This window comes from Triturus cristatus, chromosome 7, assembly GCF_964204655.1.
Source record: "Triturus cristatus chromosome 7, aTriCri1.1, whole genome shotgun sequence".
NCBI lineage: Eukaryota > Metazoa > Chordata > Amphibia > Caudata > Salamandridae > Triturus > Triturus cristatus.
In genome coordinates this window covers 764,017,606-764,031,528 of record NC_140590.1, presented here as the reverse complement: position 1 = coordinate 764,031,528, position 13,923 = coordinate 764,017,606, and the positions used below count along the sequence as shown (strand labels likewise).

At 45.3% G+C, this 13,923-nt stretch overlaps 1 protein-coding gene across 5 annotated transcripts in view; it reads right to left on the bottom strand.

Annotated features, from left to right (window-relative positions):
* The window catches only part of GCGR (glucagon receptor), a 482,251-nt gene that overhangs the window by 81,414 nt on the left and 386,914 nt on the right, over window positions 1-13,923 (bottom strand). For all 5 annotated transcript variants that reach the window (XM_085617519.1, XM_085617521.1, XM_085617523.1 and 2 more), the window contains exons 7-8: window positions 5,398-5,554; window positions 2,667-2,826 (exon numbers count right to left, since the gene is read on the bottom strand). In XM_085617519.1, the coding sequence (XP_085473645.1) occupies window positions 2,667-2,826; window positions 5,398-5,554 (317 nt within the window). The remainder of the gene's footprint in view (window positions 1-2,666; window positions 2,827-5,397; window positions 5,555-13,923) is intronic.

Sequence of the window (13,923 nt, the reverse complement as noted above, 5' to 3'; positions counted from 1 at the left end):
CCATTATCTACCTCCCACTTATCCTTTAGATTACCCAAAGGCCATTTTGCTTGTTGTATTATGGCTTTATATAATAACCATTTTACTTTTACTATTTATTGTACAAAATATTTGTAGCACCACGTGTGTTGGTGTTTCTGAATATCCTCTCGTATGGCAGCGCTTACAACTCTATATGGACTGAAGTGCCTGCTTGAGATCCAATTGTCTTCTAGAAGTTTGCAGAAATTCTTGAATGTGCCTCTATCCTACAGGTCTCTCATCTGAATCATCCCTTTGTCTTCCCATTTATGGATACCCTCCTAATTGGTTTCATGTCATAGTGCTCCCAGTCCCTGCAAAGGAAAGCTAAAAGCTTATGGGTCTGTATTTTAGTTGTTTGAAGACATCGGTCACAGCTGTGTTTGCGAAAAGCTAATACCTTGGCTGGTTCACTTGTCCTCGCCTTATCCCTAAACATATAGCCTCCAAGTCCGGTGCTGATAATGTGTCACTGTCTTCCCTCTTGCCCGTTAGTCTTTCATTCATCCTTCTTACTACTCATTGTATTAGTGCAGCTGTTCAATAAAGCTCATCATTTAAGACTACTAGTCTTTCTTCTTTTATTCATAACCTTAGCTTTACCAATACAACCCTTCATCTTCAGAGCCCCCAAATTAGGTCTATTAGAGTTTTGTGGAGGTCCCTGAATACTTCTCTAGGGATTCCTATTGGCAATGCTGAAAAATAACTTAGCGGTAGCAGCAGCATTACCCATCTTAGATTAAGCTACTTTCCCAGCTACTGAAAGGGACAATGTTTTCCAGAAGTTAACACCAGTTTCCAACGCTGTCAATCTAGATCTTATATTTCCATCCAAAATCTCTCTCAATCCAATAAACTTGTACACGTAAGTATGTTAATGTGGTATATTCCTATTGGCCATTTCTGGCTGTGTGTCTACCTCCATGTCCGATCGTACGCAATTTCACTGCGATGCCGAACACCCTGCCAAAGTCCTCCAATGCTTCGGCTACCTAGACTATGTTCGCTTGTATATCGTCTATGTACAGATACATGTCTTTCTCAGATGTAGTGGAGCCCATCATACCCCAGCGAAGTCCCTTCTTTGACGTTACTGCCAGCGAAGTCACTTCTTTGGCGATACTGCCAAAGGTTTCAAATGCTATAATAAATACAAGCAGAGGCAACGGGCATCCCTGCTTCGTACCCCTGCCCACTTGTTACGCAACTGTGATTTACTTCCAGATCTCACACTAGCAATGGGATCAGTGCACAAAAGGAAGACTTAAGCTCATTCCCCAGTCCCATACTCTAGTCTAAACCATTGTCTATAGATAGTTTCAGACTAACATATCGAAAGCTTTTTCAATAGATATCATCAGTGCTCGTGGGGCCATGTCTGCTAATATGCCTATTATCCCTGTTCCCTCTTCTGATGTTTAATACCATTTTGTGAACTTGGATAAACCCGAATGCATCGGGATGGATTAAGTTAACCAGGTATGATTCACAGTCACATTTGATACAGGAGAGCGAATGGGAAAATCAGTGGATCCTTCCTTCCATTCCCTTCACATTCTCAGTAAAGTGTTAGGACATTTTCAAAGACACTTCCTATCATGACTTCTAAGTATTCTGTCTTTGTATTAAACCCCTTTGAATCCAGGCGTGTTAGTTTTCATATTACTTGTGATTTGTTTCCCTCCAACAAACTAGTTCCTTCTGCTTTAGTTTTCACAAACATCTCTCTTATTTTTTTTTATCAAATTCATTTTTGCCCTAATTTTTAATCTATATCTGTTTCGCTTCACTTTTATTTAAATTTTATTTTACTTTAAACTCGGTGTGGACATTGTTAGTTCATTATTTCTTACCGTACTGCTGTAATGCGCGTATCTTTTGCACACTACATGCGCACACTAAGTCCGAGGTTTAGATTGTCATTCAGGCTAAGCTACCACAGAGGAGCAAAAGTTGCTGATACACACGTGAGTATCTCCTTGGACTGGACCTTGGGGCCATCACCAAACAGAATGGTTTCTCATAGTGTTCAGTATCAATTCCTTTACACTGCAGACACAGCTCAAAGAATAGGAAAAGAATTGCACGTTTTCTGACATGAAAAGTTTTTTAGAGAAACACCAAAAGTACCGGTTGTAATACTATTCTACTGTAACCCCTTGAAACTGAAAAAAAGAGTTTAAAGCTGCGCACTGGTGGTGAGTAAGCTGAGTAGAGGGGTATTTAACACTGAACGATGGGGGAGTAAATGTGTTCCACATTGTTCTATCTAGAGTAGAGATGATTTACAATTCCTTTCTCATGAGGTAACTCCTCTGTTCTTCACTCACACTCATCCCAAAAGTCCACCCAGCATGTTCTAGGCCCCCCATACTAATACATGGCGAATGCTCAGTACCCGACCCGGGTATTTCAGAGAGAGCGTGGTCTACTCTCCTAGATGATCCACACAGAAGGTTCCTGCAACATCCAGCCAAAATCAATCAATCAGGTGGCTTGTAAAGCGCGACTACTCACCTGTAAGGGTCCCAGAGCACATCATGTTGTGTTTTTCAGAAGCACTGCACACATGATGTTCTCTACTCACCACAGCCAAGAAGGAGCAGTATGTACTCACCCCAGCCGGTAGGGAATGTACTCACCCCAGCCAATGCACACATAGACTGCGAAGTAGCTTTTCTCGTTGAAAACCGCCAGAACCAGCAGATTATGCAAATAGAGCCCTTCCACCAGCAGCCAGCAGTAATTGGCAACACTTGCATACTGCATGAGCACCGTCGCTGCCCGACACCCAGCAGCGGCCTACGAGAGAAAGCGGGGAGGAGGAACACAAGAAAGACAAGATCAAACACCAGGACTCTTGCAGTAGGAGATCCACACAGACACAACCTTGTGGCCCTGGCAGTGTGCTGCTGCTGGAAGAGGTGCAAATATCTGGGGTCATACAGCACAGACACAGCACTGAAGGGTGGGAGGAAGCTCATTCTGCTGGAGTAGTATAGGGGGCGGGCACTGCGGGAGCAGATCACACTGCTGGAGACCTACAGTACTCATAAAGACCACTGCAGGAATTCACACTGCTGGAGTCCTACAACCCAGGCAGAGTACTGCAGCTTGGAGTCCATGCTGGTGATGTTCTACAGCACTCACACAGCCCTAACAGCACTGTGAAGGAAGCTCACAGTGCTTGAGACCTGTAGGGCAATGGCGGTAGCGCTTGAGAAAGCACGCACTGCTTAAGCACAGACATGGTACTTTTAGGACAAAGCTTACGCTGAGGAAAACCTTTTCCACTGACAAGACACCGCTAATGGATACTCAGACTACAGGACCAAGCAGTGGGGGTCAGCTCCAATGAGTTACTTTTCTACAATATTTAAGACCAGTATTAATAGTAATTTTATTGTCACTGCCAATTGGGACACATGATTTACTCTCCAGGGAGAGAGAGATACACTTTTATTCCCGGATTTCCAATGGACTTTCGAGGCTTCACTTCAGAATTGCGTTTAAAGAAGAACCCTAAACTAATGGTTGTTGTGAATTACTCGGTGAGTGGCACTCCCCTGTAGTCACACATTTGTCAAGGGTTTGTGTCTGTAATTCAGAACAACCCTTAGTTTAAGGTTCTTCTCTAATAGGAGGGGTTCATAAAGGTGAGAGCATTAGGACTCATTATATCTGCATGGTATGAGTGTGTAGCCAGGCAGTGATCAGAGTAGCTCTGATGAAGGCTGGGGACCCGTATGGGCTTTAAGAACAGCCGAAACATGTTGGCATAGAAACATGGGTGGATGACACATTGTATCTCACCCTACATCCGAATCTGTTAAGGTTTTAATCATATCTGGGATAGCCATTATTAAAGGATAAGTCCAGGGTATATATCAATAGATTTTTGAAGTTGTATTGGATCCCTGCGTTTATCTAATGAACATTTATTTAAGAACTCCCGGGAATGGTTGATTTCCCCATGGTGGCATTCATCTACTATTGTGTGAAAAATCGCTGATGATGAACCATTCCATGAAAGTTGTGATTGAGTTGATTTTTCAAAATGTTTTGAGATCCCTGTAGGAAAATTCCGAAATTCAATACAAAAAAGTTTTTTCAGGATGGGTACCTGGCATTCTTGGTGATATGAGTTTGTGACATAGAGGGTATGTCCTGGCTTTTATCCCTCTTTCTCCCCATCTGTGCATAAAAGCGGCAGGGCTGACATACTTACGATTGTCGCTATTGATTCACTGAGCCTGCAACACTCAGGCACTGAAAACCTGCTATTCCTGCAGCATGCCCAGTAAACTGCTGGCCAATTGCTTCTGTAGAGCGTGCACCCAGGGGTGTCTATCATGAGTGCAGCATGGCAGTAGCAGCTGGGTCCACAGGTGTAAGGGGTCCAGTACCTCCAAGTTATGGTTGTGTTACACAGCTAACGTGTGGGGGGGAGGAAAGACCCTTTTTATATATTTGCATTTGGGGGCCCAGGACCCGGGCTGCACCACTGACAGCGAAGTTTTACCAAAAAAGTTCCAAGGTGCTTGTCTCTGCAGCTTCACACACCAGCGCTCTACAAATGGTTTTCATTGTAAGTGATTATGCGTTGTTAAAGTGAGGCCTCCAGAAGAGGTGAGTGATTGCATAGTTTTTGGTATGGCCCCCTCAAAGGACATTGAACACATAGTGGTGGGCTGAACATTTAAGGGGCCAGCGACCATGCAGTGTACATTAGAGGGGGCTCAACCATACGGTGCCAGGGTGTAGGCTTTAGTTTGAGCCCATGACCATGCAGTACAATGGTGGTACCCGAAAGGCAGTGTCAGGATGAGAGCTCGCTTAGGCGGAAGTGACTGCAATGGGCAGTGGACCTGCTCTTCAAGGGTGGGATAATTAAAGGGACAACTGTTGTTAAGTTCATTAGTATTGCTCTACCAGGAAAACTTGAGCCCCATTACGAATAACTTGGAGAGGTACCCCATAAGTTTGAACCCCTGCTGGACCATTCCCCTGAAACAGCCCAGTGTTTCCAGTCCAGAAGGTATTAGAACCACCAGACCTGGTGTTAAGGGTTGCTGGTCTGCACCTGATAAAGCCACCGCTGGAGAGGGGTGGGCACTCTCCAGCAACATGGAGTGAATGCCCCAGTAAATACCCTGTAATTGGGCAAAGCCTGCCTAAAAAGACCTTGTAATTCTGGGTCTAGCAGATTATTCCCTATTCCACTGAGCCACGATTGCTGTTAACACACAAGGAACATTCCTTATTCCGTTATTATTGGCCTTTTACAACACCATGCAGATAACAAGCAATTGGTGATGGGGTCTTTGGAGGCACAGGGGAGCCCCAAAGAGGGGCATGTTCACATATACTCACTGAATTGCTCATCCAGAGGTGCACTGTGTACTCGTAGTCAACCTCCTCGATGAAGCGTGTCTTGAGGAGTGCGTCGATGATGAGCACAGACCCGGCCTTCAGGATGAAGGAGGCAAAGAGGTTCATGTGGATATAATTCCGCATACAGTGCAGCTTACTGAAAGAAAGAGGGAGACACAGTGAGAGAGAGACAGAGTTAAGACCAGTGGCGGCTGCTGACATTTGAAAGTGGTAGGACGTAAAGGTTTGGTATCACTTTTATGTAGTAAGCGACTCCACCAAGCCTAATGATCAAACGTGGGTTCCAGGCTGCATCTTGCTCCAGAAAAAAATTTGAAAAAAAATTGTAAAATGGTGCATTTTAAAGCAAATTAAATTAGTGATAAAGCAAGGCTTATAAAGCAGTGGTAACGTATAGTCTTGAAATATTAAACACATTAAAAACCGTCCTATATCTTACTGCATTCATATGTTCAAAAGTTACTGTAATGTGCAAATTATACAGCGCAACAACTTTAGCCTTTAAAAGTGTGTGCTTGTCCAGTGTCTTGCACTGCATGCAGCATCAACTTTGGAAGAAAATGCTCTAACCAGGCTTCAGGAAGGACCCACAGCTGCTGGCTGCAATCAGTCATGCAGAATTATGTAAAAACAGGTCTTTAAGTGGGATGAAAAATGTGGGGCTCTCTAAAAGGGAACATGTAAAATAGATTTATATTATTCATGCATTGTGCTGCCCAGCCAGTATTTTGGTTTCTCTCTGAGATGTAATTGCATCCATATATATAACACAACAACTGACCTACACCTAAAACATATTAGTATGATTGGCTTTGTCAATGGTTGTTAGCTGTTTAAATGAGTAACAACAAGGATTTGTTATAAATATTTAACATTGACCAATTTTCGTTTCTGAAATTTCACTAATATTGAGGTCTGTGGAAGGAGTTTTGGCCTTCAGTTATGCTCGCTTTATGTTAGATATGTACACCCTTTTTCTCTGCACATCTCATCCATCTGCACATCTTCAACCACCTCTTTCCTCTTCAACACCCTCTTTTCACTCTTCCCCGATTGCTCTTACTCGCATCTCCCTCACTTGATCACTTCTAAACATACACTGCACTCACTCACATTTAAGCAGTGTATTTCCTTTTGCTTTTGCCCTGTAAATAATTTGCATCTGTGCACCCCCTTCACACACATTTCCACAGAATTGCAATTGCAACTGGAATACATGACCATTGTTCTGTGCTCTGCGGAGAGGCCAACCCACTGACAGGGACTTTGCTTTGTCTTCAGTTTCGCATCAGAGCTCTCAATTAAATAAACACATGGCACGACTCAACGGATGCATGGAAAAAAATACAGAAACACATGATTTAATAGCTAACTCCTTAGGAAAGCAAGATTAAGTAAAATGTGAAATAAGAGAGGAACTAAATGGCTAACATGCATTGCCTTAACGTCTTTAACACTCATTGTTCGCAAATCAATCCATGTTGTTGCATGAATGCTGATAAGGGCATGAAGATAGGGTTAGTTTTAATGTTATACAAAAGATAACCGTCTACTGTAAGCACACATTGCTTGCTTTGCTCTTGACTGGGACATTTGGATCAACTTCACACAGGAACAAGAACCCTGGCCCACTTGTCTTTTGGATCAATTTCAGGGGGAACTAACACAGCAGCTCTAACTGGGCCAGCGACATGCAGCCAGGGTCTGGGGTGTCACAGTGGGGGAGGTTGGCATGGCGAGGGTCTCAGCTCAATATACATAAGAGAAGATTAGCATTCTAACACTTACCATAATCTTTACAGAGAAAAAGGCACCAAAACACACATGCTTGCATCCACTCCTACGTGTGATGAATGGGAAAGGGTGGAATCTATGCCAGTGAATGACGGTCGGCTGCTCTCACGCTGGGACAGAGACTCCAACGCCCGAAACCATGACGCTGAAAGCATCACTGGCCTATAGTGGATACTGTCATAGACGACAATGGCAATAAAGGGCTTTATAACAGTAAGCCCTGCGTCGTGCGTCACAGTTCAGAAAGTTGATTTACTGCCTGGCTTCTGTTTCCTGTTTCAGAGCGAGGCGGTGCAGGCAGCCTGGGTCAGACGGACGTGCGATAGAGGACAACTTTCAGTATGAGACACGAGAACCCTCAATATGTGTGAGAGAGAAGACAGCACTCAGTAAGAGAGGGATGACAACACTCATAGAGCGAGGACAACCATCAGTGAGAGATTGAGAGACAACAGCAGAAAGTAAGAGAAAATGGTAGGGGGAAAATGGGTGCAGATTTAAGCCCATTATGTCTCCTGGAAGGGGAGAAAACATGAAGGATTTGGCCAGGCGTTCCCGACTACGCCTGTTCTTCTCTAATCTGAGAGAAATAACCCGTAATCACCGGATTTAGGTGTAGGGATTGGAAATTTGTGGGTGGGGGTTCTGGCTCCTACAGCCCTGCAGCTAAATCTGCAGAACTCGTAATGAGGGCCAGAGCGAATCCTCAAGGTCCAACTCGTAATGGCTGGATTTTCTCCACTCCTGGAGTTACCAGCACCCCCTGGTATTGTAAGTCCTAGGGTGGAAAAATATTGGCACATTTTGTGAGCCACTGGTAAAGAGGGCCTGATTGAGAGAACCAACACTGGCAGTCAGTGTGAGTGATAAGCTGAGAGAAACCGGTAGATGCTGACAGAGACATGGCAAAGCTCAGCGAGAGAAAGTGACAGTGCAACACTTAGTGAGATGAAAGCACAACTCTCACTGAGAGTGACAGTATAATGCTCAATAGGGAGATGAGAGTGCAAGAGGTGGCACAATGCTCTGATCTAAGCACCCCTGAGAAAGCATGAGACAGTTCTGAGGTGAGGGTGCAAGAGGCAATTTTAAATAAACGTTGGGAGATGCCAGGTGGAGGGTGCAATGTAGAGTAAAGTGGGCAAGAATGAAAGGGCAGTGAGTGCGATTTTCCAGGGAAGTAGGGGAGGAGAAAATAATAAGGGGATGAGAAAGGGTGCAATAAAAAGAAGAGGAGCGGGCCAGGAATGAGTAGCCAACCATTGGAGGACCATGGCTAACGTGCTCCGGAGAGCACCAGGAAAATACGTGCTGGTGTATGGCCGCGGCCCATTAAAGCCACTCTTGGCATTGGGCAGAGTGGTTTGAACTGACCAATGTGGAAGAGAAGGTGTGTCCTCCTGCAAGGCCACTCTTGGCATTGGTCAGAGTGGTTTGAACTGACCAATGTGGAAGAGAAGGTCAAAGTGGAGGCAACGGACATCTGCTGACCACGAGTGTTGTCACCATCACGAGAGATGCCGCAATTCAAAAATTACCCTCCACCTCAAATAATGGTAAATACCCGGCAGAGGACATGAGTGTGGTCAGCGAGCAATGGACAGAAGCTAGCCACCGGCGAGCACCCTAAAAGAGAAGTGCAGACACCTCGTGGCGGCGGTGCCCAGAAGCAGGTAGTGACCTCCTCCAGCTGCAAGGCCAGACGTCCTAGAAGCGTTTGGTGGCAACAGATAAAGAGCTCGAAGAATGGAGAATCACAGGAGGAACACACCTTTCCGGCCACATCGGCACCTGCAGCCAGGACGGCGGTGCCAAGGAGCAGGCGGCGAGTGCTTGGAGTGCAACGAGAACAGAATGGCCATCAGGACAGGCCTCCCAGAAACACCTGTGGCCAGCACGGCGGTGCTCATTGGGAACAGTCCACCCAGGACCAGGACACGTTAGCACATAAGGGATCTGGTGGTGGGGAGAGCATTAGATCCCTTCTTTACTTACACTCTGCTCCGAGTGCGGCTCTATTCAGGCGTCCCTAAGAACCATAGAGCATCGGGCACAATCTGAGGCTCCAGGGTCCTGTCGCAGTGCGGACTCACTGCTTTCTGTAGGCTAGAGTATTGTTTCCCTGCTTAGCTTATGTCAACGTGACTGGTAGTAGTTACCTCAGCTCCGCTGCTGTGTGATCTAGTGGTCAACCACTTCCAGCAAGCCACCTTAATGTTATAGTGCTGGGCTCGCTCTTGGCACAATACGCGTGCCTTAAGGTGAGAGCTGAGAACCTCATTGAGTGGGAATGAGGGTTCCTCTACATAACTGGTAGGTTTTCATGTCAGCACAACTCACTGACACAGCCGGGCCGCTACTGCTATTGAAAGAAAGACTTATTTGGCTCCAGCAAGTATGAAATCCCGGACAACTTCTTCCACAATGGGTGTATCAAGTTCCCTGGTTTGATGGTGATTTATTCTGTGGAAAATATTCTCTGAATCTTCAAGGACGTCTCTGCTTATGCTTCTGATTCTCATTGGCGAGCAAAAAGGCCAATAATAGCCAAGCACAACCTGAACTTGATCTCAGGCACTTAGAGCAGTCTGCGGTTCGCGGAGCTAAAGAGAGGCTTGTCTTTGGGGGCAAAATTGCCCTTGCATTCAAGCGAATAAGGTGTCCTTGTGCATATCTCTTTGTGTCCCCGCGAGAACGCGAAGCATAATTTAAAAGCGACAAAGAAAACAAGCATTTGCAATGCAATAGGTCTCGCATTTGCGAGAGTTTAAGATATTGGCATTGTAAATGACAATGCCCTTTATTTATATGTTTTGATAACTGTTAGCGCCACCAAAAACAGAACCAATTACTAACCATGAAAGTGGGAGGAGGAAGTGGCATAATTGCCAGGACTGGTGACTTTGGAGCTGGGTAACCAGGTTCGATTCTCGGCGTCGATCTCGGCTTGTTGCCGTGTGGCCTAGGAAAGGCAAGAAGTTATATTTGTGGTACTCCAGTGGTTAAAGTCGTGTATACCTGACTAAAGCTTTGTAGTAAAAGTAACCGTGACCCTTATGCCTCAATCTGGAAGGTACTCTGCTACGCAGCAGTTGCACTGTTTGAAGCAGGTTGATTTTTGCCACTTGTGATGGTGAGCTTAGTTGGTTACGCTGTGCTGTTCATAACGCCAACGCCGCAGGTCCCATCCGTGAGCTAAGCACAGTGTTCTGTGTGTAATACGCAGCGTGATATATATCATATGTATACATGCAGGGTAGCCGTGTTGTGTTCGTGGTGCATGAAAGGGATCTAGAATGGAGTGGTACCAATTTTGAAATGTAGGCAGGTGTCGTCCGCAATGTGGTGATAATGCCTGCTCTAGGGTTGCACACTTGTATACGGCTAGAGGGAGAATCTGATAAGGGCGGAGTTGGGGGCCTTGTGCATCAGTCAGGAAGTGCAAAAGTTACAACAGTGGAAGTTTAATAGGATACCCGACAGATCTGAAGATTAACAAAGTGTGATGATATAAAAGTGGAGTGGACAATACCCACTAACTCTGTCTCCATTTAGCAATATCACCCTAAGAACAACATCTGTTTACAGGAGGGTACATAGGTGAAGTGGCTCAGGGAAATCCCACACTTGCTTGAGGTCCCCTGGATTGTTACATGGTTTATGAGAGATTATGATGGCTGAGAAGGCATACAACTGGTTATTTCCCTCAGCATAGCATTATCTCAAAGTTTCGGTCAATGGTGCAAAACAAATCCTGAGTTCTTACGTGGCAAATGGTATTCCAAATCACACATCACGCGGCAGAATTAAGACAAACAAGGTAGTCAGCGGCTAGCAGCCCCCTGCCAAAGATCACGTTTTCCCAAGGGGTACATTGGAAGAACAGGGAGAATCTGCCACAACTAAGGCCACAGGAGTTTAGCAACTCAGCTGTCGAGCTCTCTACCAACTAATTATGGTTTCACCGCTCTTTTGCTTAGCAAGTTTCAACCTAATAATAGGTCAATTGATCACAGGGCCGGATTGGCTACCGGTCGCTTTGTTTGGCTGCCAAGCTGAGGACTCGATTTTACTGCCGGGGGGGCTGATTTATGTTGATGGGGACCTGCTTTGGCTTCTAAGTAAAGAAAGAAAAACAAATGGTCTTAAAGCATACTTTAAAACCATTTGGTTTCCCGTGCTTTACTTAGAAAGGCCCGGTAGCCAGTCCCGCCCTGGTTGATCACCCGCCAGTCGATGGAGGTGGTATTTCAGTACTTCACAGATACTATTGGAAAGAAGCCCATGACCAGCCAGGGTTAACAGCTGCAAGGTGGAGAATAATTGAGTAATATGGCCACAAAAGCATAACTGCTGCATTTCTTGCTCTGTAGTTCTAGTGGCACTGCCCATAGCATACTACTGCTGCATTTCTGTCATGCTGTGGCAAGGGGTTGCCCTGATGCGGTAAGGGCAAGAATCGATTCTGTTCACAAGTCACTCCACATCAAAGCCAGGGTTTCTGAGATGAGCCTTTGTTCTAAGTTAAAATACGCCAAGGTCACCAGCTCCGGTAGGTAAAGGCCTGCTTGGAGATCACCGAAATCAAAGGGGTCCCTCCAGAGGTTCTTCATAGAGGCATTCGCGGGCAGAATGACTTAAAGTATGAACAGGAGTTTAGGGTCCAATAATCAGACAAATTAGCAAAAGGGAACAGATAACAGGTTAGATGGTTACCTGCCCTGAAGTCATCCGGCTATGGAGATGCATGGCTACTACATTGTACTTATTCACAAGTCTCTACCTAGGAAACTCCTGGCCTCTGGTATGGGTCTTTTCCAAATGCATACATACAAACTCACCGTTCTTTGGTGGTACAAGGCTACTTTGAGATCACTGAGGGCCATATGTATCAAAAAAGAGTTTTGCAATTCCCAAATTGCGATTTTTAGCGAATCCCAATTAGAGAATCGCAAAATGCAATGTATGTAGGATTTGCTAAAATTTTTGCGAATCCTACATATTCCTTATTTGCGAATCGCAAATTGAGATTCGTAAATAAGGAATACCTTCCCATTCATTCCTATGGGCTAGGGGGCCCATAGGAATGAATGGGAAGACATTCTCAATTTGTGATTACCAATTAGAGAATCGCAAATTGAGAATGCAATTTCAAGGTTGCAATGGTGCCAAAAGGACACCCTGATGCACCCCTGAAAAATGCATGTGTGCACATTTTGCGCACATACATGCCCTAAGGGCATATATGTGCGACATATGGCACTTTTAAAAAAATCAAAAAAGTGCTTTTTTAAAGAAAATCGCATATTACCACCAACTTGAAGCTGGTGGTAATTTGCAATTCCTTAAGGCCAAATAGCAAATTTCTGGTGCTTCCAGAATTGCATTTAAGGAATCGCAATTTGCAATTCCTTAACTGCATTCGCAAAATAGAGAAGCGCAAATTTTGAGATTCTCTATTTTGCAATGGCCTTTTGGGATGATACATCCCAAAAGGCTTTTTCCCATTCGCAAACGGGCAGATTCTGAGAATCTGCCCGTTTGCAAATGGGAAAAAGGCTTGATACATATGGCCCTGAGTCAAGAAACTCCTTAGGTTACTTCCCAACAGCTTCACGGAAGGGCAGATGGATCCAAGGATATAATCAGGTGGAGTTCCCGATAACCAGGCACATTAGTAAAGGGACAGAAGATAGCAGGAGGGTTCTTTCAATGAATCAGTGGGAGCCAGGCATTGTAGCAGTGGTTGAACTGGTAAATAAGTGACCACCTGCAGGTGAAGTGGCATGGGGTGGCAGTTGAACAATTCCGGATAAGAACCACAGGAGGGAAAGGATCAAGTCATGGGTAATTCCACCCATGGGACAGAGGCCAAGTAGAAAAGGCCAGGTAAGAGTGGTCAACCTACTGTGAACAGATGGGGGACACTTTATTGCCCGGAAGGAAGCTCGTGATTGCAATGAATACACCTTGCAAGGGCATGGTTGGGCGTGTGTCAAACATAGGCTAACCAGCATCAGAGTAACAAGCCACTACCCAGAAGACTGGCCCCACCTCTCGGGTTGAGATTGACAGATGGCTCTAGAACAGTGCCTGAGCTCGTGAACTTTGGTGGAGAAGGAGGAACCTATTGCCAAAAGAGGGCGCTAACTGTAAATAAAGGGTGAGGTTAAGGTGACTTTCAGTCTGGGCAATCAGTGTTGAGTCTCAGGGCTGGATCAACATCCTGTGGTTCTGAGCAAATCATGTAATCTCTCATGCTTACATAAAACAGGGCCGTGTCCTTTGGTAATGCAACTGGTGCTAAAATGGCTGGTGAGTAACAGCCGAGTCTTGTGGCTTAGTGGACGAATGCATCCACTGTAGGGACCTCTGTTTGACCTTAAGGTCACAGGTTCAAATCCTGGTGGGTCCACTCAGCCTTCTCATCCTTCTGAGGTCAATAAATTGAGAGCCATGAGTTGAGTAACAATGAACATCTGTCTATACCAACAGTAAGAGCTCAGTGTTTATCTTCTCAGGTGGTGCTTTATATGTCACTCCTGAACATCACCTTGGCTTGTGAATTCGTGCATAGAAAGCGGTTCGCATGGTAGAACAAGGGGAGCTGTTGGTGGTTGTGAATCCACCAACAGCACGGCGGAGGCAGCATCAATAACTGGCATCAATAACACAGTAGGGTGGCTGGTAGGCCATCGGATGGGAAGAAGA